The 26685-nt window shown below is 38.7% G+C and overlaps 2 protein-coding genes across 4 annotated transcripts; both read right to left on the reverse strand.

The window, feature by feature from the left end:
• Positions 1-1461: 1461 nt before the first annotated feature.
• On the reverse strand, positions 1462-26506 carry HSPA14 (heat shock protein family A (Hsp70) member 14). Of its 3 annotated transcripts, XM_010959391.3 has the most exons (14): positions 26329-26503; positions 25096-25176; positions 24938-25020; positions 16532-16580; positions 16294-16399; positions 15332-15422; positions 14322-14426; positions 13090-13248; positions 11667-11822; positions 9475-9577; positions 5104-5316; positions 4530-4703; positions 2494-2564; positions 1462-1637 (listed from the first exon to the last, which is right to left on the reverse strand). In XM_010959391.3, the coding sequence occupies exons 1-14, from the start codon at positions 26383-26385 to the stop codon at positions 1559-1561; spliced, it is 1527 nt and encodes a 508-aa protein (XP_010957693.1). In that variant the 5' UTR covers positions 26386-26503; the 3' UTR covers positions 1462-1558. The 3 variants fall into 3 exon arrangements, with proteins under 3 accessions (XP_010957693.1, XP_045375840.1, XP_010957694.1); XM_045519884.2 differs by lacking the exon at positions 4530-4703 and having other exon boundaries at positions 26329-26506; XM_010959392.3 differs by lacking the exon at positions 24938-25020 and having other exon boundaries at positions 25061-25176; positions 26329-26505.
• On the reverse strand, positions 18468-25151 carry MSANTD7 (Myb/SANT DNA binding domain containing 7). Its single transcript, XM_010959393.3, has 4 exons — positions 25096-25151; positions 24938-25020; positions 22187-22916; positions 18468-21721 (listed from the first exon to the last, which is right to left on the reverse strand). Exons 3-4 carry the CDS (start codon positions 22908-22910, stop codon positions 21201-21203), a joined length of 1245 nt encoding a protein of 414 aa, XP_010957695.1. The 5' UTR covers positions 22911-22916; positions 24938-25020; positions 25096-25151; the 3' UTR covers positions 18468-21200.
• Positions 26507-26685: the final 179 nt, after the last annotated feature.

The raw sequence follows: 26685 nt of genomic DNA on the forward strand, positions 1-26685 counted from the left end.
TTTCAGGGGTTGATAAGCTCTTTCTGTAAAGGGCCAGACTGTAAATATTTAAGCTTTGTGAGTCACACCATCTATGTTGCAACTACTCAACTCTGCCATTATAGTGGGAAAACCACCACAGATAATACCCAGGTGATTGAGTATTGCTATGTTCTAATAAAATTTCTTTACAAAAATAGGTATGGAGTAGAACGCACACATTGCCCAGTTTGCCAACCCCTGATCTAGTTTAAAGAGCTAACAATAACTGCAAAATAAAAATCCTAAAGCACTTTTCCAAAGCATAACTGAAAGCACTTAGATGTGTCAGTTCAACTAGATCAGCTGATATTTTCCTTTTTTCTGAAAACACTTGATGACATATATAATTATTTTATTTCAAAGCTTTTATAATTTTGGGAAAGATCATAAGAAATAACTTAAGTACTCAGCCTTAATCAAAAGGGTATGCCTTTGAGGCTGCCTCCTTGTGGACTTAAGACTCCTATCAATCCTCCTCATGTTTCTGTCAATAATTTGATGCAGAATAATAATTTAAAAATTTAACTTTGGTTTCTGCATCTTTAGAAATAGAAGATTACTGCCATCTAGCTCCATAAAAAGCAGCTACAGTATTAAAGCACATCCCAAAGTTTGAACAGGTGAAAAATAGCAAACTGATGTTTTTTAATTTTACCACTGAATAAAGATACTTCCTCTTCTCAAGTCTGCTGGGAACCAAGGAGAGAAGTGGATGGAAAATCTTCTCTTGGTAATAAAAATCTAAACCCTGATGTGCACGATGCACCTTCAGGCTCTCCCCTCAATGCACGCAAATGAGTTGCTTGTTTTACTTAGAGAACAAGCTTTTTCATCAATAACTCACTCAGTATTCTCTGGTGAACAAGAAAGGCTAGCCCTCTCTTCAAAATAAAAAGATCTTTCAATTTCAAAAAGAAAAACACATTTGTTAGAGGGAAAAATCAAACTTAACAAAACTGTAAAAAGAAAAAGTGCATCCCCCACCCATTTCCCTTCACAGAAGCAGCTACTCTTAAGAGTCTGGTGCTCAGCCTTCTAGCCTTTTCTCTGCATGTGTTACCAGCGTATCTATACACATTTGTTGAGTTTATGAGTTTACTTTTTTCTTTTAAGCAAAAATGGTAACTTTTGCATGTGGTTTTGCAATTTTTTTCATTTAATATCAAAGGTTTTTAAGTTGTTCTTAGTTGATTATCTAGTAAGAATAAGTGACTTCTTAAAATTAGAAGTTATAAAGACAGAAAAAAATTTTAAAATGCAACGTTAAATTTCCAGGAAAGTTTCCTTCAATCCACTCAAACAATTTAATTCCCAACAGCTTCATGATAGAAAGAGTTCCTTGTAATTTCCCACTAATAATGGAAATCTTAAGTGGATAACAAAAAAAGATTGCAACACTTACCAATATATTGTAGTCTAATAGAAACATAAATCATATGGTTCATTCAAAAAGTATTTTAATATAAACCTCACTTACAAACAAAACCAAATAAAGTTGATATTCTGGTTCTAAAAAATGTGTGGTTTCTCTAAAGCACTAAGATGCCACTTCAATAGTGATTGCCTCACATTTTCCAGTCTCTTGATCTGTGCACGTCACGTGTAAAGATCCATCCCTAAGCAAGAAAAATAAATAATGTAAGTTCAATTTATAAAAAAAGAAAGTCCTTAAGAAATTACCTGAAAACTTACTTAGTAAACAAGGGATCATTTTACTTTTTGAAAGAATATTAAGAGAGAAAGAAGAAACAATTGCAGTGTATTTAAATTTAGAACTGTATGTCCTAATTAAAATTAAAAATTTTTCTTAAAAATTTCCTCCTAGATCACTGAGATGAAAGTTGTATTCCATGAAAATCCATGATGATAAAGATCTTAAACTGAAGACTGTATGCAAGTTTGTAAAAATGCATCATGTTGTTTTCAAGCCCAGGCCAAGGCAGATGTGCCCTAATGAATTCTATATTCTTGTTAAGTATGGTTTATGCAGTGAATTGTCCCTAGTGTTAATTTGGAAATGATTTACTTGTAAAACACAGTATTATGGATGACCTGTTTTTAAGGAAATGATAAAAACCTGAATTTAATTAGTAATTAATTTCCTACAGATTTTCTGTTGCAATATTGAAATAAACTTACCCTTTCATGAGACAAAAAAAAATTATGTAAACCTTTGAAAATTATATATAAAATTGATGAAAATTATGTCTGTAAACTTGCATGGACTACTTTTTTAGGTTGATTGCACCCAAAATGATCAAAGGGTCCATAAAAAAAATTCAGAATGCAAATGACTTGAGGTACACTTCCCTCTGTAAATGTAATTTTACAGGGCAAAAATGTAGTTCACCAATAAAATGTAAGTTTTTAATAAATGATTTTCCCAGAATGACAACAGGTAAAAAATCAATAAACTAATAAAAAAGGTCAAATCTCAAAGTGGATTTTCTTAACATCAGAAGTTGTTTGTACCTTTTCATAGTAAGAACAGCTAATATGTCACGTAATCCATTTTCTTTTTTATCTAAATCCTGGAGCACAACCTGTTTATGCAAAAATAATACAACGATGATTTAGTACTTTGACTTATTAATAAACTGATATATCAATTATTCCAACTGACTAAATCTTACTTACCGAAACTAATCTTTTAAAATAGGGCTGTTTTCAATTCTCCTACCATTTATCGTAATTGAGAGAACAGGATTAAGTTTCCTTAACTGAAATGTCTCCTCTAAAAGGAGGGCATGTAAGATAACTAATATACTTGTCCCTCTTAAATGTCATGCCCTAGATTAGAATGCTTATTTCTATAAAGTACTGTTTGTCTCAGAAAATAGGGGCTGCTTTTCTTTTTGGTAATTATGCCATTACAGTAACATGTAATGGCATAATTACCTTTCGGTACGCCTTTTATATATACTTTAAAAAATTCAAATGTTTTAAATGCACTTGGAAAATGTACTTAAAAGAAATAAGTGTCAAATTCTTTTGTACAACTAAGATTACATTTGTAAGTCAGAGATACTAATGAATTTACTATAAAATTTGTCAGTTTCCTAAAGAAAGGTATACCAATAGACTAAGGTTGGAAGTGACTTTCAGATTTTGCCAATATCAAGTTTCCTCACCTTAGGCAAGCACTAAGTTTACTCATTTCTAAAATGAGGAGGTTAGAACAGATGGAATCCCTAAGAGACTCTTTGAAATTCAGTATTATGTGACTAACGTGTTTCTTTCTGGAAGCTGTAAATTAGGATGGTGACAGGAGTATGTGCAGAGAAAAGGCTATAAATATACAAGACAGAGAAGCTGCGGGAATAGGAAGACTTCCACCTGAACTTAGAAATCTGGTGATAGGAAAGTGCTTTTGTAGTAAAGACCCACAGAAACATCTGGAGGAGCTTCTGAAAACTTGACCAGTTGAAGGAGCCCTTCTCCAGCAGATTCTAAGATGTTAAGTCTGAGGTGGAACCCAGACATGTTACCCGTGTGTGTTTTCATTATTCTTTTGTTGAAATCAGAAAACAGATGTAAAGTTAAAGATACTAATCATTCTCTTTTGTTACCTACATTTGTTTTATTTTTACTATAAAAGTAATTAATGTGCTGTTTGTAAAAAATTCGTATTGTTAAAAAGTAAAAAGAAAAATTTTCTTGGTACCTTCAAATCTACCCACTGTTAAGTTTCTTGAATACTGTTCCAATACCTATGGTTATTCTCTGTAGCCATAGATAGACATCTAAATACACAACCTCCCCACACACCACCTCCTTCACACACATCCCTGCTCTCTGTTAGATTTCGACTTAAACACAAAAGGCATCATATTGTAAATGCAGTTCTGCAGTCCCTGTGTGTGTGTTTTAACATAACTATATTTCTTGGGCATGTTTCTAAGCAAATAACATGGTTCCACCTCACTCTTTTTAAAAGATGCAGAGGACCGTATCATATGAAACAGGCATGTGGTATCTGAACAAGCAAACTTATCCTGTGTCAGAAGCAGCATGGTATAAAGGCAAGATCATGGGCCCAGGAGTGAAACCAACCAGAGGAGAAATCTTTGCTCAATCAAGACAATGACAAGGTATTTACTACCATGAGCCTGTTTCTGACTCATTTATGAAACACACATAGTAACGTCTATCTCACAGCATTCTGAGACTATGTAAATTGCCTAGTAAAGCATACCTGGCATTTAGCAAACCAAGAAATGGCATTTCCTTTGCCAGGTACGTTAGTACCAAGGAGGGTCAAGAGCACAGAGAGAAACAATGTAAATACAACTGTACTTTGTTTTTATTTTCCTCTAGCTTTTTCAATTTTGAAATTGCCTAGTTCTTCTCTCTTTCAAAAATGAGTAAGTACAAGTAATCCATTCATAAAAATATGTTAAATGTCCTATATCATATTATATTAATTGAAATTAAACAAGAGTCTAATCCAGAAGGAAAAGTCACATAGTTTCATGTGACTAATTCATAGTGCAATCTGATCTATTCACCTGTGCAAACTTATTTTCCTCTTTTGTGGAGTTCTTCCCCTCAGACTCATAGAGTTCAAGACACACTGAAGATATACTTCCAGGGGCCTGTAATGTATGCTGTCTTCGGGCTGGCAAAGGAGTCCCTGATGGAAACAGTACTTTGAAACTGTTGGCTCCTGATTCGTCAACTCCCTAATAAGCAGGAAAATAATATGCATATTCTTTGACATTGTTACAATTATAAAAAAATCACTCCTACTAGAAATTAATATATACTCCTTTCTGACAATCTGGAAACTACAGAGAGGCAAAGAGAAGAATATAGAAGTGATCCTCAATCCCAACCCACTTTATTTAAAAATAAATTGAAACATATGCCTCTCTACCTATATTTGAAGCTTATGAATAAAATTATATTTAATTAAGAAATTAACATGTTAGATTACTATTAACTAAAAAAGAATATCAGAAACTCACTAAAAGTAAAATTATAAATTTTTGCCAGTATACAAAGTTTTATTTTAAAAACAGTATGTGTATAAACTTACGGTAATAAATTTATACTACTCTGGAAAAATAAAGCTACACATACCTTAACTAAAATATCTTTGGTTGAACATTCTATCTTAAGAGAGTCTTCCACTAAAGGGTTTTCTTTCCCAATAAGGATTCCTGCTTCTGTAGCGGCACCAATAGGGATAACTTCATCAGGAGGAATAGAATTTAGAAGCTCAACGGCTGGGAAAAGATCTTTAATCATTTGCTGCAGCCTTGGGATTCGAGAAGATCCGCCACAAAGGACAACCTAGAAAATAAAAATAATTTTCAGTTTTTTACTTTTAGAATGATTGTTTCTCAAAATTAAGTGTAACAGACTGAGCCATCTTTATCATATGAACCGGTGAAATACAAGCAGCCCTATTTTAACATGTTATTTTATGTTATATTTACATATAAATATGTATTTAATACATTTTAAATATTAAACATATTCTTTACTCATAATAACAAAGTTTAAAATGAGGAGATCTCCCCACATAGAAAAATACAATGTTAACAACATATGATCAATACTAGGCATCTGACACTTAACCACAAATACTCATTTGAACAGGAAATACAGTAATTAATATTTTATACTGTCCCAGCATTATCTAAAAGAAATGTTTACATAAATCACAGCATTTCTGTGACAAAATAAACATTGGTAATCTCTCCATGTGAAAACTATGCCATGGTTTTGTCTTCACTGTGGAAGAATAATTTTCTCAAGGAAAAAGATGTTTTACAACCATTTTAAGCTCTAGGTACCACTGATTAAGACTGTTTTCTCTGAAATACTTCATATAAAATTGTTCCTTCATGAGACTGTCCACACATCTAGTACCCCAGCTTTTATAACTGACACCCAAGGGACAGGGCCCAGATCCCCTGCCCTGATGGCCACCGGGGCTTGCATTCATGAGTCCCCCAGGGCAACAGCAAACAAAGAAGCAGGTTTTAAATGGGCAAAGGAGCGACTCCTGCTCTGTGGCTACACACCTGGGCTCAGAAAGTGGGGAGAAGGCAAACATGCCAACTTCCCAGTTTCTCCGTGGAAGGGAAGGGGTTGACTGAGTACTTTCCCAGCTGCTGCCTCAGGGTCCAGCTTCTAATGAGCCTGTATCTAGGTGCTGACTTTGATCTTCCCCTTCAGGAAACTGATGGTCCTGCACACCCTCAACTACTGAGAGTCTCTAAGAACACAAATGGCAACTTAGACAGGCACAGAGTTTTGAGAAGCCACCAGGAGCTCAGGTTGGGCTGACTGACAAGGGTCATCTCCCACACAAGACCAGTCTGCCAAGACTGGAATAGGCAGCAGTTTTATGTAAAGTGCAGAAACCAACAAAGAGAGTCAAAGAAAATGAAGATAGAGAAAAATATGTTCCAAACTATATAACAAGATAAATTTGCAGACACTGATCTTAAAGAACCAAGGATAAGTGATTCATTTGATAGAGTTAAAAATAACAGTAATAAAGATGTTCAGTGAAGTCAGGAGAGTAATACATGAACAAAGTGTGAATTTCAACAAAGAGACACAAAATATAAAAAAGTACCAAACAGAAATCATAGAATTGAAGAAAACAATAACTGAACTTAAAAACTCAATAGAGGGCTTAAACAACACACTAGATAAAGTGAAAGAAAGAGTCAGTGAACTTGAAGACAGGGCAGAGAAACTGATTCAATTAGAGGAGCAAAAAGGAAAAAAATATGAAAAAGAATGAAGACAGATTCAGGAACTTATGGGACATCAGTAAGTGGACCAATATATGTAATATAAGGATCTCTGAAGGAGGAGAGAGAGAGGAGGCAGAAAACTTATTCAAAGAAATAATGGCTGAAAACTTCCCTGATCTGGGGAAAGAAACAGCCAGATCCAGTAAGCTCCAAAAGTACCAAATAAGATTAATTTAAGCAACACACAGTGAGATGCATTATAATTAAACTGCTGAAAGTTAAAAACAGAGAAGGGGTCTTACAAGTAGCAAGAGAAAAGCAACTTGTTACATACAAGGGAACACCCTTAAGACTATAAGTGGATCTTACAATAGAAATCTTGCAAGCTATAAGGGAGATATTCAAAGTGCTGAAAGAAAAAATACTGTCGGCCAAGAATACTCAACTTAGTGAAGTTGTCCTTCAAAACTGAAGGAGAAATAAGTGTTTTCTCACATACAAAAGCTGAAGGAGTTCACCTCTACTAGACTGGCCTTACAAGAGATGTTAAAGGGAGTCATTTAAGTTTAAACAAAATGATGCTAATTAACAACATAAAAACATATAAAGGTATAAAACTCACTGTTAAAGATAAATAGATGGTTAAATTCAGAATACTCTAATATTGTAGTGGTGGTAGGTAAATCACTTATAACTAATACAAAAGTTAAAAGACAAAGGCATTAAAAATTAATTACAATAACTTGTTAATGGATACACAATATAAAACACGTAAATTGTGACATCAAAAACATAAAATGCAGGGAGGAGGAATGTAAAAATGTAGCACTTTTTTATGTTTTAAGTTATGTTGTCATCAGCTTAAAATAATCTATTTTAACTATGTAAGATGTTTCATATAAGCCTCATGGTAACCACAAAGCAAAAATCTAGATACACAAAAGGTAAAGAGAAAGAAATCAAAGCAAACTACTACATAAAGTCATCAAATCATAAAAGAGGGCAGGAAAGGAAGAAACAAACAAATGATCTATAAAACAGGCAGAAAACAATTAACAAATTGGCAACAGTAAGGTCATACCTAACAAAAATTACTTTAAATTACTTTCTATACACTACAAATGAATTACTGGATGAAGAAATTAAGAAGACAATCCCATTCACAGGAGTAATCAAAAAGAATAAAATACTTAGGAATAAATTCAATTAAGGAGGTGAATGATCTGTATATTGATAACTGCAAGCCTGATAAAAGAAAGTTAAGAAGACAAATAAATGGAAAGATATTTCATGTTCATAGATAGGAAGAATTAATATTGTTAAAATGTCCTTACTACCCAAAAATCCAATGTAATCCCTATCAAAATTCCAATGGCAATTTTTATAGAAATAGAAAAAAAAAACCCTGAAATTTGTATAGAACCACAGAAGACTCCAAGTAACCAAAGTAATCTTAGGAAAGAACAAAGCTGGAGGCATCACACTTCCTGATTTCAAACTATATTACAAGCTGTAGTAATCAAAACAATGTGGTATTCACATAAAACAAGACAAACAGATCAATGGAACAGAATAGAGAGTCCAAAAATAAACCCACACATACACAACCAATCAATTTTGGAACAGAATAGAGAGTCCAGAAATAAACCCACACATACACAACCAATCAATTTTCAACAAAGAAGCCGAGAATATACAACAGGGAAAGAAGAGACTTCTTAATAAATGGTATGGGGAAAACTGGGTATCCACAAGCGAAAGAATGATACTGGACCACTATCTTACATCACACACAAAAATCAATTCAAAATCGATTAAAGACTTGAAGTAAAACCTAAAACCATAAAACTCCTAGAAGAAAGCATAGGGCATAAACTCCTTGACGATGGTCTTGGCAATAATCTTTGGATCTGATACCCAAAGCAAAGGCAACAAAAGCGAAAATAAACAAGTGGGATTACGTCAAACTAAGAAGCATGCACAGCAAAGGAAATCATCAACAAAATGAAATGGCAATCTGTGGGATGAAAGAAAGTATTTGTAAATCATGTATCTAAAATGGGGTTAATATCCAAAATACACAAGAATCTCATTAGCTCAATAGCAAAAAATAATACAATTAAAAAAACAGGCAAAGGACCTGAATACACAATCTTCCTAAGAAGACGTACAAGTGGCCAAAGGTAAATGAAGGTTTGCTCAACATCACTAATCATTAGAGAAATGAAAATTGAAACCACGAGACATCACCTCAAGCATGTAAGGATGTCTATTTTTTAAAAGACAAGAGATAACAGATACTGGTGAAGATGTAGAGAAAAGAGAACCCTCATACATGGTTGGGAATGTTAACTGGTATAGTCACTATGGAAAACAGTATGAAAATTCTTCATGAAGTTAAAAATAGAATTACCATATGATCCAGAAATCCCACTTTAAAGTATATATACAGAGGAAACAAAATCACTATCTCAAAGAGATATCTGTACTCTCACGTTCATTGCAGCCTTATTCACAATAGCTAAGGTATGGAAACATCCTAAGTGTGTGTCAATGGGTGAATGGATAAAGATGTGGTACAGATACACAATGAATATTATTCACTTTAAAGAAGAAGGAAGTCCTGCCATTTGTAACATGAAAGAACCTGGAAGGTATTCAGTACCAAGGGGCTACTTCCTAAACTCCAAATTAAAAATTACTCCCAAGATAAACAAGAAAACGATAAAAGTATTACCTTGTTGATATCATCTGCTGTAAATCCACCTTGTTCTAAGAGTTTTCTGATTGCTTCTATACATTTATTAAAAAGTGGAGAACAGAGAAGTTCAAATCTTGCTCTGTACACACACATACACAAACACACACAGAGAAGACACAGAAAAAAAAGTTTAGTACAGTCAAAGAAGACATCTGTTTCTTGTGAAGGGTAATGCCAAAATCTACTGTGATGGATCTCTTAATAGGTTCATGATCAGAACAGGATATTAAACACCCAGCAGTGCAACACCATGGGGGGATAAAAAGCTTACGTTATCCATCTACAAATGTATGAAGATATTTGATACTAAGTTCAGGTGGAAGATTGTCTCACCTACCCTACTTAAAAGCTTTCAAAAAACCTAAAAATAAATATTAAGTGTATGGCATTTCCAACAATAAATCTATTGATCCAAGTCAAACCATCATTTGGAAGTTCTTGCTATTTTTATGTGTTAAAAGTTTTAAAAATTGCTTCTCACTATTTTTCTTTATAGTCTGAGTGTCTCCTGCACCTAAGTTTAGTTGTTTTGCACCATCTGAGAAGCTTGAATGCCAGCAAATAAAAGAACAAACTATGTTCATGAAAAATGTACTCCCTAATTTCATACTAAGCTTCTTAAATGCAGATGACTGATTTTAAAATATATTTGTGCTATCTCCAAGTACTGAAGCATATTTTATAGTTGAAATCTTTGTGATAAAGGCAAAATTTCCTTAATGAAACATTTCAAATTCTATTTTCTTCTTTATAACTGATATTAATAAGCAAACATACTGAGTACTTAGATAAACTTAGCACTAAGTTAGAAATTCTGGAAATACAAAAAATATAAAGATATTCTGCCCACAGAAGATATTTTAATTCAATTTAATAACTTTCTTTTAGGCTGTAGCTTGAAATCCCTCTTAAAAGATCTGGAGAACTTTCTGGAGCCACTGGTCACACTGAGACTACTGAGCACTTGAACTGTGGCTAACGCTACTGAGGAACCCATTTTTTAATGGTTTTAATGTTTTAATGTTATTTCTAATTAATTTAAATTTAAATAGCCACAGGTGGCTGGTGGCCATGGTATGGGGTGGTGCTGACCGAGAGTCTTTGGGAAAGCCCAGGGAAAGGGAGGAAGCTAAAGTACACGGGCCGGGCGAAGAGACAATTTGACCAAATAGGGTTAGTAGAAGCCTAAATGTAATATAGTACTGTAACTCTGGAAACCTTCACTGTTTCCAAGTCATCTATTAGCTTGCTGGGAGGCATAAATAGTGCTAACTAATGGTAGCTATTATCACTGCGAGTAACATGCAACACAAAATGATAGGCCAACAGCCTCCCTCTGGACGTTCTGGGCGAAGGTGCAATCACTTGAAATCTATGTTTTGGATTATGTAAAAGGTATCAGCATTACAAACAATTTATGCACATTAAACCTGTGTTTACTAAATGTCATAAAAGCTATTAAAATTTAATATGTTGACAACGGATGACAAAGCAAATAAAACCAAGACGCAGCTCAATCCTCAGTGTAGTGTGATAGGTAATGCATATAAACTCTGGAGTCAAACTAGCTGGGTTTGAATCCCAGGTCTGTCATTTACTAGCTGGTTAACATTGGACACAAAATGAAACCTCTTTGTTTCAGCTTCCTCATGTGTAAAGGAAGGAAAATACTAGCACTTACCTCATCGGTTGCTAGGAGAACTTGAGAGTTAATATACAGAGAATACTCAGCACACAGGCTGCCACGCAGAGGAACTAACAAGGTGGGGCAGACAACCACTCACACACGCACAAGCCCCACATCAGATTTAAGCAACAAAGAACGAGGGACCGTGCCGGCAGGACTGCAATTCAGTAAGAGAAATTTGAAAATCTCATACTTCAAGCCTCCACTCATCTTCCTGTTAAAGATCTAGGAAGCCTGTCTCACACACCGCTATCTGTAGCCGTAAAGTAACGGGACAGTCACAACTGATGTCATTGCTCTGGGAACAGTTATTTAGGCTGACAAAAACTGGACCCCAGAAGTAAAGACAGAGAAGCTCTTCCTTTATAGAGGGCTAATAAATCTCAAATCAACTGAAGAAAAACCAACAGTGAGAAAATTACACCTAAATATGAATATTCTTGGAATTATTCTGTTCAAGTGTTTCGAACTTCAGTTTTACCTGGACACATTGCAGTCAAAATCCTGACCTTCATACAGTGAGTCAAGGAAACAATTGGCACTTCCCAAGGTTGACAAAGAATGCTTTGCAGTGTCAGCACTGTTCATCAGTTTCATCATGGCACGCGCATTTCCTCTCACGTCATGTTTGAAGCATCTAAATTAAAAATATAGTCTTTGAAGTTTAAAAAATCACTAGGTCAGTTAGAATTCATTGCAACTAAAATCTGGATAATCCCTGTTAGGATAATAAGCTCATGAATCAATATTAATACCAGGTTTTAGTATCTGGCTTCCAACTCTCCAAAGCTTCTGAAGAAAATTCTCTGCAATTTAAAGAAGGGTCTCAAGAAAAGTGGATAACCAATCCACTTAACACTTTGAAATGCTGGATTCTATAACCACAATAATGGACTGTACTTTGAGGAAGAAGTGCAGTACATGTCATCTTTTTTGTAGATGAGACAAATGGAGGTTGAAGGAGATTCATGCAATGGGGTCGTCTCAGTCACATCTTACCTTTTAAAACTGCAGCATGATTATTGTTTAATGGTATAAAATTATCTGTCCAGCATTAAAAAAAAAAAGAACTAAAAGTGCTTCTTCAAGGAAATTTGAAACACAAAATATGTAAAATTACAGTTCGTCTAATTCCAAGGTGAGTCAATTGTTAAAATTGCTTGCTAAGTGGTGACTGATGGCCCTGTTTCTAAACATATTTAATAACTGGAATTGGTAGTAAAATTACCAGTGCCCTTCCTTTAAAACAAAAAGCAGTACAGATCTTTATTACACAAGTGAGAAATTACCACATTTTCAAGACTTTTTATTTTATCCGGTTTAGTCAAACAGATGAAAATGCTGTTTCAACTGCTCTTCAGAGCAGTAATGGCCCAAATGTAACCTATACATATTTGACTCATGCCAAACAGGATTAGAACTTTTAATGGAATAATTACATCCAGTAATAAAACTAAAATACTCCTTGTGGTAGTAGATTAGTAATTATATAAACACTCCATGAGACACTAATTCACTGGAATGTAACTGTAACATCATCTCCTAAACTTGTAAATACTGCTCAGAAGGCAGTGAGGCCTCAGTGCCTGCACCCTCCTTCATCCAGACATAAGAGCAGTACCTGAAGAATTAAGAAGTCGAACTTGAGATCCAAGTTCATACAGTTCAGTGTCTGGTGGTCCCTTACACTGAGTGAAAAATTCAAGTACACTGCACTGGGCAGCTTGGCCTCACTTTCCCCGTCTGCTGGAACGGACGTTATAACTTTAAACATAAAAATATCCAGTGCACTGGAAAAAACAGGTCCTCCTGTGAAAGGGGGCAATTTCAAATAAACTAGGAAAACAATTAAACCTGCAGATAAACTTCAATCGAAATACATCACCAAGTCCATTAATACTCACCTCTGAAACTCAGAAGCTAGGTACTGTGCTAAGGTTTCTGTGAAATGTGTACCTCCAATGTTATCAGTGTTTGTTGAAAGAACACGATATATTCCACTGTTAACTTCCATGACACTGATAGATAAGGATGTTCCTCCAAGTTTGAATACCAAAATATTGCTTAAAGAAAAAAGACAATATGAGTAAGTTATGAGGATCACAACACTGTAGAGTTAGGTTGGGCGTCTTAAACTAAGAAGTCATTCAGTTTAATCTCTTTAAATCACAAATGAAACTGAAACTCTCACATGAGTAACTGAGTTGTCTATGGTCATCATTTAGTGACGAATGAAATCTAGAAACCAGATCTGATTCTAAGCCAAAGTTTTTTTTCATTTAGTTGTGCTGGTAAAAGTATATTCTTCTGTATAACTGGAGTTCAAAATACTAATTTTTCAAAGTAAATAAAGAGATTTGTAATTAAAGTGAATTGTAAGAGAATTAAATATAGAAATTTTATGTTAGTATTGTCCTGGTTACTCCTGCAATAACATGTTCTATAAAAATAAAACATATGCAAAACCAAGAGCTTATTTCCTATGTATCAAAATTCAAAAATGTTGATATTCTACATTTTCATTTACCTACAGGTAATTTCCCAGTGATTTATACATATTAGTTTCTGTAACTGTGAGAGCTGAATGAAATGACATAATTAGAGGAAATTAACACATCTGAATTGATTTCCCTAAAGTGGCATTATGTGTCAGGTCTATTAAGACAAGTTTTGACAACTAAATTTGGAGTGTGTCTTACTATTTCATTATTGAATGAAGTCTTAAATCCCCATGCTGGCTTTCCCCCCATCTCCTGCCAAGACAAATGTATATAAAGGTCCTCACTGTTTCTAAGCATGTTTAATAACTGGGGTAGTAAAACTAACAGTGCCCTAGAGCTTCAGTTGGAACTTGGCTGGATAATATATAAATTTCCCATTTTCCTCCACTAAAGCGACAAAGTGTGAGTGACAAGAGAAGGGCAGAAAAGCTCCTTTCCCTCCTGTATGTCCTTTCTCTGCTTTCCTAGGACAGCTTTCTCATCTGTTTGAAAAACTCAAAGTGAGAGTTTCGATGCCTTTCCATCCATAAAGGCTTGGAGACACTGCATCATATAACAGCCTCTATTAATACAATTCCTCTAATCGAAAATGTTTTCTGCACTGAAGAATTTAGAGCTGCAAATATGGTTTTTACCTTTTTCCAGAGGGGGAGTCTTGTCCAATTCCATAAGCCAAAAGAGCAGCAGATGGTTCATGGATTAACCGCAAAACATTAAACCCAGCAGCTCTGGCTGCTTCCCTGTGGACAGTTTGCTTTTAATGAATTTACCATCACAACATGTTCAAGTCTACATTTTTAGAAATGCTCTGCTAAAGATTTTAGGCAACAGCAAATACGGTATCACATGGACAACATGAAGGGCAGTGACCTTCAGAAGTAAGACAATGGGCCAAAGAACACGAAACGAACCTAAGTCTCTATCACTTTCTGTTTAAAATAATAATGTTCAGAAACTATTTTCCTGACAAAGAAAATAACATGTGCTTATACTGAATATGGAAAAAAAAGCTCTCCAAATGCTCAAGCTTACAAACTTCAGAAAGCAATCAGGATATATTTATAATCCATTTTAGAGCTTTCCAATTTCTTTAACTAAGGGTCACATTTTAACATCCCACAAGTGCAAGTAAATAAAGCAATTCTCTGCCCCAGAAGCAACTCGGGTGTTCAGCAAAGCCCCACCGGGAAGTCTGTTCACAGAGCAGAAGCATGGGTGCTTGCCAATTACATCTGTGTAATGACCTATAAAAACTAAACACAGCTTTTTGTTTAGATGTTAATCTAAGGTGAAAAACTAATTGTAAATATTTTCTAAAACTGCCTATTTTTACGTAATTCCCACATAAGCCTTAATTACATGGAACTAAAGCGAAGTGATTTTGTAAACATCAACCCAACTTGGTAGTCAAAAATGCTTCCAATCAAAACAACTAAGAAAGTACATCTAATTTTATGTTCTTTAAACATTTCATAAAATATAGGAAATATTAATGATTATTACCATGCTTTTTACCACCCAATTTTCATATGTAAATATATAAATGTATTTACAAATACAGTTTTACCTTTGACTATATAGCGATACTGTGCAATTTGTATTTCCTTTAACTAAACAAGTAAGAAAAACCCCATATTATACTTACCCAAGAGCACTTTTTTGCTTTTCTCCAAAATCAAATGGAACAGTAATAACTACATCATTGGCATCTGAGCCCAAGACAGAATGTGCCGTTTCTACGCGAAAAAAATATTTGAAGAGTTCACTAAACTTATTGTGGTCATCATTTCTTGATGTATGTAAGTCAGATCATTACACTGTACAGCTTTAACTTATACAGTGCTGGATGTTAGTCACAGCTCAATAAAACTAGAAGAAAAAATACTAAAAATAAATTCCGACAACACACAAAAATGTCAAGTGATCTTTTGAGGCTTATTAATTTCTGCCAAAGATCTTCTCACTATAAAGATTTTTCCAAATCATCTGATTGCCCCACCCCACTGACCTTCCACTCCTGTTCTCTTAAACTGTGTACTACTTTTTGTGGTTTTGGTATATTTGTGGACATGGAATTAAATACTTTCCAAGGCTTCTCGGGCTTCAAGCATCTCCCAAATTAGACTGGTTCCACGGAGAATGAGCTCCTAACGCATCAATGTGAAGACAAACTAACATGATTAAAGACTGCCTTCCAACCCCCGAGCTCATCACAAATTCCAGAGCCGAAGTGAGCCTTGTACATAATCTACTCCAGAATTCTGCAAATTGTTCCACAAGAGGCTGCTCAGCTCCGAGCCTTACCCTAAAGTGGTGATAAAACCAGACCTACTTAATCTGCTGACATTATCGTGAATTTTGAAGGAGATAAAACATTTACTATTCACCAAGCTTATCTGGCCACTTCATCTTAAGAAGTTTTGAAAATGCTAACTTGGCCCAATCCGTTTACACTACTTCTAGGGAAACCAAAGTCACCCAGTTGGGTCTAGCAATTAGGTCTCATCACCGATAACATGAACCATTACCCTGCTTCTCCCCAGATCAAAACACGTCTCACTTTTTTTTAAGGTCAATTTTAAGAGTTTTTTTTCTTTTGCTCAATACCTTTCATTTTACTAAATATCAGTCTGGCAACATCTTCTGGGTTGACAAATTTTGTTTCTCCTCCAGTATCTATTTCGTATCGCAATTTCCCATTTTTTTCAATGACCTATAAAGGAAATTATAAGTGTGTTAAATAAGGAATGATTTTAACAAAGATATAAAGTTTCAAAGCAATATAACTGGTCATGACCTTGGTGATGACTCTGTCACAGGGAAGTAATAAAGGAAGCATACTCACTAAACATTTACTTTCCATGATGTATTTCTGAGCCTGCGGATCCTCAGAGCTGTCCATAAAGATAAAGACAGTTAATGTAAGTTTAAAAAGCTAAAGCTCTAATTGTTAGAGATTATTAGAAACAATGATCAGTACATATACATAAACTGAAAAAGAAATGTGCAGTATATTGTATACATGTATTTACACGCAATATAATGTGTATGTGAAGTCCAGCTGCAAAAATTCTGCCTAATAAAACTGAAAAAAAGATAAAGACAGTTAAACAGTTGTATTAGTATTGTTGATATATGTTTTAAAGATTATATTCTTCAATACCACTGAACAAATACAAAGATACAAACAAACTTAAGTTGCTTAATATTAAAAAATCTTGAAATACTACAGATCTAGATGGTAGGATTAAATGGATGTGGTATTTCCAATGGTTACAGTTAATTCTATTAAACTATTAATCTTCACATTTGAAAGTAAATAGCTCTCACTTGTTCTGATCTTACTGTCAATCGATGTTATACATTTGGGGATGATTTTCATAATATCAATGATTTAAGGTCATATATTGTTATCTCTTTAATCCTGAAGATCCAAACACTGAGATAAAAAGGGCAAAAGGAGGTAAAACCACAAAATAAAGGCAAAGCAGAATACGTGACAGCATCTTGGTTGCCTGGTTTCTGAACATGAATCAGTACCTGAAACCTGAAAAGACTGAGCAGAAGCATGAATCTCTGACACGCAGACGTTCAGAGCACTACAAGCAGACAGACACATAATGCTCTGTACAAAGTAGGTGCTAGTAAATGTGTATGGCAATGAAAAAACTAAGACAATGGGTGTTACATTCTCCAAATAGCAATACAAAGGAATCCAGGCTGCCAACTGTTTTCACATACATTACCTTACTCGTCTTCACAACACCTAAGTGGGGTTAGTTTGGCAGGTATTATTCTACAGGTAACAGACTGTAAATCTGTTACCAATTACAATAAGGGGCAGAGTTGGTACTTGATTCCAGGGCTTTCGACCAGGCAAGGGCCCTTTAGATTTTACCAGGCTGCCTCGCAGTAAGACGGCAAACGACTAAGGTGCTTTTGCCCCTTGAGCAGACAGGAGTGTGATCCTTGCCTTAATCTCACCTAGAAATGAAGATGAAGCAGACTCTGCCACTAAAGCCTCCTTGCAAGGGGCTACAGCTCTTCTGTCCAGAGACCAGTCTTAAATGTTTAATTAAAGAGGTGAAAATTAATAGTGGCTAGCTGCTAAATGTTACTAAACATCGGAAGACCCTAACCTGTGTAAAAAGGATTTTAAAATAGACTAATTTGGCTTAGGATTCCCTTGGGAATACTTGCAGCTTCTTCATACTTCCTTCTCTATCACCTAAAAATTGACAGAGAGGAAAGAGGTAAGAAGCTTCCCCAAAGTCACATGGCTAATTAAGGCCACCATTGGCTAGAGTCCAAATTTTTAGCACAAGGTTTAGTATTCCTTCCACTACATACCCCCTCCCTTTTTTAACCGAATATTTATACTGTAACCTGGACAAATATTTTAAGGGTAAGAAAAAAAGATTAAGTGTGCCCATAGTATTTTTTTCATGAATATTGTAATTTCGTCATAACACTTAGTGGTTCTGTTTTCTTTGGGATAGAATTTAAGCCAACCAGGATAATTTCTCCTATTATGTATGTTATCACTCAGACAAGATAATTTGCCAGAAAAGGGTATTTTATGGAATTTACAGAACTCTCAGAAATGGAAAATTCTTTCTCAACTGCCATGCAAAGAGGGCTTCTCTCTCATGAAGACAGAAAGCACATGCAGCTCTGAGGGCCACAGAGGGGCCAGGCCCTGGAGAAAAGCAGGACACAGAGAATGGGGACGGTGACAAACGATCATGATATGCCCGGAAAGTAGTGGACTGACCCACAACGACGTACAAATCGCAACTTTATTTGTCCACACCAGAATGAAGTCACTTAACAGAGAGACGGGGGGGAGCATACAGAGCACCAGCAACATCGCAGCTGCAGGAGGCAGAGTGTCAGTCCCACCATCGTGGCACAACCGTCACCAGCAGTGCCACCTCCCCTCCTCCTCCTTCCTGCATGCCCCTTGTAGTCAGCAGGCCCTCGGGCCCGCACCCCCCCACACAGAGCTACAGGTCTCCTTCCGCAGCAGGTCACAGCAGTGCCTGCCGCGTCTGAGAGCATCTTTACACCCCTCTGTTGGCTGGCCCCTCACGCCACTCCTGTGAGGTGGGTAGTCTCCCGCTTCCCAGGTGAGGGACCTGAGGTACGGAGTGGTGAACTGGTCTACCAAGCGGACAGATGGACAGGCAGGAATGGCTGGGCCTGGAGCTTAGGCGGAACTTTGGGCCTTGTTTCCCTACGGCCTCCCCTTATCACAACTTCCCTCCTTTTAAAATTTGGCCTGTTTTTGTTTACTTCTCTAAGATCTTTCCCTTTAGTTTTACTCCCCCATTAGTTACTGCACCCATTAGATTTGCACACTACTACCTCCCAAGTCCAACTCTGCTTCTTGTCTTTAGCACTTCTCTTATCTCAATTAAGTCCCCACCTATGTACTTTGCTATCATTAATAGATTAATACAGTACACACCTAACTCTTTCAAGTACTTCCCTGTTTTTCCAGAAAGTCTACCCCTCTACAGTAGTGTTACCTGGTTAGAACTGACATGCATCCCTCCATAGCATGGCCTACAGCAACTGAGAAAATATATGTATGTATTTCCATCTCAATACCTTAACATATGCTCCTTCAAATCAAGGAATCTCTGTCTGGTGTGGTGCTTACAGAAATTCAGGAAATATATTCATAAATGTTAACACCGTAGAATGCTTCCTCAAAATACAACTACTACCAGTATTTCAAACATAAATTACTATGCTGCTGTGATGGAAAACACTGCAGTTGAAATTTTGTTTTTTTATACCACTGGTTTAATTTTTTCGAACTGGAAGGTATGAGAAAAGTCATCTAGTACAAACTTCTCATTCTAGAGATAAAGCAACTGAGGCACAAAAAGGGTAAGTGATTTGCTCAATGTAACAGACCGTGCCAGCATTAGAACCCAGGAGTTCTCACTCGATTCCAGTGTATTCTACCTCACCAGCTACACCCTACATCCATCGCCCGTTCACCAGAGGAGCTTGGTGGCCCGTCATCTATTCATGTTTCCAGGGATGTCCCCACTGAGGCTTTGACCATTTCTCCACCTATCTGTATTCCCAGCATTTAGGTAAGCGACCAAGCCTGCAAAGTATAAAACAAAACCTCTTCCAACATGCCTGTGTTTTTTTCCAGCATCTAGATTAGAGGAAGGTTTTTTAAAATTCCAAGTCTCCTTTTGGTATTTCCTTAAAGTACAAAACCCCTAAGAGCTCTGAGTTAGATTCATAATGACCAGTAGTGGCTTCTCTTCTAAAGTAAGTTGGAAACATGGCTCAACGCCATCATAACTCCTCAAGGAAGTGTGCTTTGGAGGGAAAGGGGGATTCTTTGCTGAGGGTTTGTGCTTAAAGAGTCACCTACTGCAGGCCATCTTTCCCTACACTACCCTCAATTGTTCCAAAGTGTTCTTGTCCACCTTATGCCATTAATGAGAATTTTTACCTACATCTTGTGAGAAAAAGTGACTTTGGAAAGTTCCCTAGGGCTTGCCTTCTGTGACATACTAGACAGGAAAAAAGGCAAACAGAAAAGAACAACATTAGCTAAAAGCATTTGGGAAACTGATATAATCCGAATTGTTTCCACAATGTCCAAATGGCAAACCAAACTTGTAGTTATGCAATTATGCATATAGAGGAACACAAATAATATGGAATGCAAAGAATTTACTTACATGGAATGTTTTATAAGACAGCCAGTTTCTCATTACATCAAAGATCATCAATGTGAACCATGACGCACGCGTGTGGATCCCTGCCAGTTACTGACTTATATCCTTACAGTGATAAGAGACTAAGAGCTAGTAAAACAGAGGGAAAGATGGACTGACTACTGAGTGTGTATGTTACGGACACAGCACTGTAAACTAAGGGACACAGGCACCAACACGTATTGTGTCTATGCTTAGTAAGCTACAGAGGGCCTTAAACAAATGAAGACTGTGAACTCCAGGAAGCAGTCAAGTTAAACTAGTCAAGATTCAAGCAATGAGGTCATGATACACAACCCTAATCCTATACTGTCAACTACTGTGCCTCACCCTGGCCTTTCCTTGGCCAAGGTCAGATGCGCTAATAACTTACATGAGTATAGTGCTTTTAAACTTTTAAACCTTTTCACATCTGTTAACCATGTGGTCCTCACAACAACCCTGTGAGGTAGGCAGGTTGCCCCCATTCAGCTGAGGAAACTGGTGTAGAGGTGAACTGGACTGTCTTACATCAGTGACAAAGCGAGGGCGAACTAGCTCTCTGGACTCGGCTCCGTTTTCCACCAGGCCAACACTCCCATTTCTGAAAGGTCTTTCAACTAGTGGAGATGCTTGGGAGAAGCAGCTAGCACGTAAATTCCTATCACTCTGCATATGAATGGCCCATCCACTTCTTTTTCCGGGGACACAAACAAGGAGCCAGGGCACCAGGAGGCCCGGGCCTCTGCCAGTCCAGGCAACACACCCTTGTGGGATCAGTTCCTAACTTTTGGTATTTGAAATTAACCTCTGAAGCAACTTTTCAAGCCCGAGCTGAAAAGCACCAGTTGCCTCTTCCACTGCTGTGGCCAAGCGTCTGACCGCGACCACGGCATCCCTGCGGAGCTCGTTGGCAATGTCCTGCTGAGCACTGGCCACCTCGCCAATGGCAATCAGCCTGTCCAATTTCTCTTCCTCCCGCTTTGAGAGTTCGCGTGCCAACCTCCTGTTTTCTGCCAATTCGGCTGCGATAGTCCTGGCCACTGACCGCCTTCTGCGCCTTGCCCACCTGGGAGGGGGCTCACTGTTCAAAGGCCTGTTCCCTCCAGAAACAAAAGGAACTCTGGAGGAGACTGGAGGTTGCGGTGCAGAGGCCACCCCAGGAGTGTTTCGGCCGGTGCTGGTGCAGGGACTGGGCTCACCGGACACACCCAGTCTGGTCATGGGGCTGCTCTGACAGGGAGCAACTGCACCTCTGAAAAGGTGGTGGGAGCTGCTGTAGCTGGGGGTCCCTTGAGAGCACCCTGAAAGACAAAGCAACAATGTTGCAGAGAGGACCTTCCTGCTGCTGGAATGCTTGGAGCCGGCAGCTGAGCTGAGACACAGGGACAGAACTATGGTATTCCTGGCCAGGCCTCTTTCTACAGGGGATGGGGAGGAACTCATCTCCTGCATCTGGACATTGTGGTCTGCTGTAATGATACATCTGAAACATCCCCCCTTGCCTTCTTGAACCCCTTTCCATGTAGCTGTCCAGCCCACTTTACAGCCACAAATTCTTAGGTCCCCATTAAAAATAAAGCCCAAACTAGTTCAGTTCTAAAGAGTACTTCCAGGTTTAAAGAGTTTTAATACTTTACATACCTAGGGTCATAGCTTTTAAAATTCTAGAGCCCTTTACTTTACCTTTAGGTTAAAAAAAAAAAAAGAGGGCAGGGAGCAGAAATAGGGACTACGCGACCCTAATCGTTCACACACTTGGGAGTTACCTGCACCCGAGGATTCATCCCAGGAGTCCTCAAGGTCACTGGCTTCTTGCATCTGGTCACTGTTTCTCAGTTGACAATCCTCATCTGATTCCTTAACTGTTTGCAAGGCAGGTGAATGATCTGCTGCCTGAGTCCGTTTTGCTCCCAGAATGCTGGTTCCCTCTTGTCCTGGGGTGTCAGAGGCTGTTAAGTTCTGATCACAGTGTTTGGGCCAAGCAGCCTCCTCCATTAAGTTGTCTGGGTCTGGGTCAGTCACTATCTGATTTCGGAGAAGCTGATCCAACGTATCATAAAACGGACAGTGTGGTGGATCACCCATACTTGTGGCATGGGCCACATAAGCCTTTAAATATAATGCCTTCAGGACTTTAAACTTGGAGCGGCACTGACGCTCGGTGCGACGGAAGCCTTCCTGCTGCATCCGCTTAGACACAGCCTGATAGACGTCTGCATTGTGATGCACGGTCTGGAGGCGCTGAATATACTCAGCCTCGCCTAGTATGGAGAGAAGCGTTCGGGTCTCCTGTCTGGACCACCGGATGCCCGCACTGCTTCCGGAAGTGGCCATAGCGGACTGGGAGAAGGCTAGCTGGAGGAGGCTCCTGGGCAGCAAGGTGCCGATCTGAAGGTGGGGGAGCTCTGTGTGCTCCGGTCTATCTCCAGGAGCCAGCCGATTCTTCCCTCTCAGGGCTAATTGCTGAGAAGCCAGGTCCAAGGACCGCATTTCTGGCTGGAAGGCCACAGGGGAACGAAAGTTACAGGGAGGGTGTAAGGATAACTGTGGCAGCAAGTTAAGTGCTGCTACCTGTGAGCAGGCTGCAGAGGCAGGAGGCCAGTGCTGAGACGGCCCAGCTTTGGGAGTTCGCCCAGGATGGGTACCGGACCAAGTGGTAAAAAGGACCTTACTGGCTTGGTAACAAGGGGACTGGCTACTCCACAAAGGGCGGAATGCTTCCAAGGCTGAGACCTGGTACAACTGTGTTATCTGTATCTGTCTTGCACATAGACAGGCCAGGGTAGGGGGAATGCCTGGACCACGAGGAAGCTCACTTTGGAGAAGTGCAAGGACTAGGGTGTAGCAATACATGTCTGAAGGGGCTCTTTCCTTACTAACCTTGGTCTAAGTGGCATGCTGTGGCTCTGTATTACCGTTCTGTCACCAATGCACTCCTTTGTTAAAAGGTAACTTTCAGGGCCAGAGAAGTGAGCTGAAGTTGTTCTCGCTAATACAAAGCTATCTGCACAACATGGCAGAAGACACCCACATCATTACTTCAACCATCTGCCCCAAAGACAAACAGGGCTACCAGGGGATGAATCTATGGAACTGTTCTGTCTTAACTGCATCACGATCAGTATCCTGGCTGTGATACTGTAGGATAGTTTTGCAAGATGTTAGCATTGGACAAAGTGGTAAATCCAGTAATACATCTGATCTCCCTGTATTATTTCTTACAACAGTATGTAAATCTACCATTATCTCAAAAAATTAAAAAAATTGTTGGTTGCTTACAGTGAATCTAGCTTCAAGACCCACCTACAACTCCCTGTTTTTCAGCTTATAATTTGAACATTTTTGACACCAACTCAATTTATTTTCAATATGCTCAGGACTAAGTTTTGTCAACAGATAAATGGATATGGGAATATATGTATCATCACAAAAATTTGAATTTTCTCCAAAATATAGTAGTTTTTGGCTTAATGAATAGATAACCTAAGGCAAAAAATGAATATCAAGTTCAGTTTAACTAAACACAGGTAAAGGATAATAAAAATATATCTGTATGTATAAAAGAAATAAACATTAAATTTAATTCATAATCCCCCAACTCCTAAAATATGAACACAAGGAACTTTCCACTTAAATTCTCAACTGAACAAAGTATAAAGGGAAGAGCCTAGGGCCAAGGGTTAGACATCCTGAACTGTAGTTCTATCTAATTACCCCCCAACTTAGGAATACCTTCATTTCTATGTGCCTTGGTTTTCTCATTTAGAAATGGGGAGGGATAAAATCTGCCCTATCTTACAGGGATTTAAGAGGATTAAATAAAATAATAGATGTGAAAGCACTTTGAAAATTTAAAAACACTATACCAAGTATTACAACTCCAGTGAAAATGAAGACCCCTAATTATCATGGTAATCTATAATTTGAAGAGACAGAAGTCCGGGGAAGCAAGCCTCTTTAATCTTTTAATTAAAGTTACAACAGATGATTAACCTGATTCTTAAGACATCAATTAAGCTATTTCTCTAATGATTAAAGTGTAAGCCAACTGGAAAAGTTAGTTCCCAGAAAGTGTCACAAAAGAATCTAAGAAAATCAATAGCTTCTATATAAATATTCACCAATTATAACAGGTTTCACAAAATTCAACTACAGTGCAAAGAAATCTTCAGATTCTCACACAATCTTTCAAGTTCTCTCAGTTAAAAAAGTACTATAAAAATGTGAAAAGTCCAAACTACCACCTCTGAATGACACAGACGGTCAAAACTAAATGCATGTTGGTAGCTGCCAATACTAACAGACCCATAAGAAAGAAACAAATGTCTGAATCTCATCCTTAAGAAGACTCACCACAATTATCAAAAGGAATAGCCTCCTGGGGTATTGTTGAAATGACTCGGTCACAAAAAACAATGAATAAACAAATTGGTGTTTCTAGTTTCATTTCACATTATGCTTACAATGTATAAACGCACTTTTATTACCATACATAAAAGCTTTATTTCATTCCATACCTTCTGCCAAGGATCTGCTTTACTTTCATTACTGTATTTGAAATATTTCTTATTCTACTTTGTTTTGCTGCCAATCCAACAACCTGAAAAAGAGCAATGTATTACAATGCATGTAATTTTCACCTTATTTCGAAGTGCAAAAATGAGGAGAATGGTACCTCTTCATTTTCTGAGTAAGCAACCACAGCTGGAGTAACTCTGTCTCCTGCATCATTTGCAACCACATCAGCCCGGCCATCCTGGAGAAAAATATGCAACCGTATTAGTTCTTTTGAAATGAAATATACAGCCTCATTTGCTATATTCAGACATACATGGACCAGTGTTAATTTCCTATATACAATGAGAGAAAAACTGCTTTTTCAACATTTTAAACTTGTAGATTTTATTGCCGTTATTGATTTCCTAGATTTTAGTAACACCAGCATTCCAAGACTGCCTTTTTTTTTTCAGTCTGCTCCGCAGAGCCAGTAACAGAACAGACATAATATACATACAATAATAACGTCTTATTACATCACCCTTTCTATTTCTCTTTCTTCTACAAATGCATCTTTCTTCTCTTTTCCCACATATGATGAAGGAGCACCAATCCCTTTTTCTTTTCCTTACAAATCACTTGACATTTAAACGTGAGACTAGAACCAGGGAGTCCATTACTATTGTCCCTCCCACGTCCCCACTGATGAGAGGAAGGCCGAAACTCCTAGGCAGGATGTCTCATTTCCAGAAAGGACAAGTGAGTAGAGCCCACACCATCAACTCGCTTCGCACGCTTCGCGGGATCAACAGCTCCAGGTCCAGATCGCTGCCACCCTGCCCTTTCTAGGCAAACCTCCGGGTGTCAGACGCTCAGGTCCCCCTCAGGGCCTCCGGCGGCCCTGACGTCCCTGGGACGCCCTCCCCCTCAGGGCTTCGAGCATCCACGATGTCCCAGGGCCCGACCCACTTCCGGCTTCCTGCGTCCACGATGTTCCCGGGCCCGCTCCCCGTTCGAGTCTCTTGCATCTACGATGTCCCCGGGTCCACCCTTTCTCCAGGCCTCCTGCGCCCACGACGTCCCCGGGCCCGCCCCCGACTTCGGGTCTCCTGTGCCCACGATGTCCCCAGGTCCATCCCCCTCCAGGCCTCCTATGGCACTGACGTCCCCAGACCCCGCGCGCCGGCATCGCCCCGACCCTTCCCCAGCATCCAGCGGCCTTTCCTAAGGAGGTGCGGGACACGAGGCCGGGCCGCCCAGTCCTTAACCCAAAAATTCTCCGCAGTACCGCCGCTCCGCGCAACGTCCCTAGGCCGGCGACATGCCGTTCACAACCCCGCAGGTGACCAAAGGGCTTGGTCTAGCACCCAGGCAACCGGGTACCCGTAGCCCAGCTCCCCGAGCCTGTCACCTTATAGACGGCCACACAGGCTGATGTGCAGCCCAGGTGAACCCCGATGGCCGCCATGAGGCGGCAGAGACACCGGCAGAGACGCCGGCAGCAGTAACGAGTGGTCCTCCAGCGGCAACAGTGCCTGGCGGCGGAACAGGCCCATCAGACACTGCGGCGACTTCACGTTCCCTCCCACCCACTGCGTCCGGTCCCTCGGCCGCGGCCTCCCGCGCCGTCGCCAATCAGCGTGAAAGTCCCACCTTTTCTCTAGAGCAGTCGGCGAATAGCTTTAGTGCGTCTTTCCCGGCCCCGCTGGAGAGGCAGCGCGTGGGCGATAGTGCGCACGCGCCGGCTGAGGTTGGGACGGAAGGGGGC

Source organism: Camelus bactrianus, chromosome 35 (assembly GCF_048773025.1).
Source record: "Camelus bactrianus isolate YW-2024 breed Bactrian camel chromosome 35, ASM4877302v1, whole genome shotgun sequence".
NCBI classification, from domain to species: domain Eukaryota; kingdom Metazoa; phylum Chordata; class Mammalia; order Artiodactyla; family Camelidae; genus Camelus; species Camelus bactrianus.

Excerpts from the sequence above, each read along its gene's own strand:
- MSANTD7 (XM_010959393.3), bottom strand. The coding sequence starts at position 22,910 with ATGCGGTCCTTGGACCTGGCTTCTCAGCAATTAGCCCTGAGAGGGAAG. Across the intron at positions 21,722-22,186 it reads GGATGAATCCTCGGGTGCAG|GGTGCTCTCAAGGGACCCCC; the intron begins GTAACTCCCAAG and ends TTTGTCTTTCAG.
- HSPA14 (XM_010959391.3), bottom strand. The coding sequence starts at position 26,385 with ATGGCGGCCATCGGGGTTCACCTGGGCTGCACATCAGCCTGTGTGGCC. Across the intron at positions 16,400-16,531 it reads TCATGGAAAGTAAATGTTTA|GTCATTGAAAAAAATGGGAA; the intron begins GTGAGTATGCTT and ends TTTCCTTTATAG. Across the intron at positions 11,823-13,089 it reads CTAGCTTCTGAGTTTCAGAG|ATGCTTCAAACATGACGTGA; the intron begins GTGAGTATTAAT and ends TTTTTAATTTAG.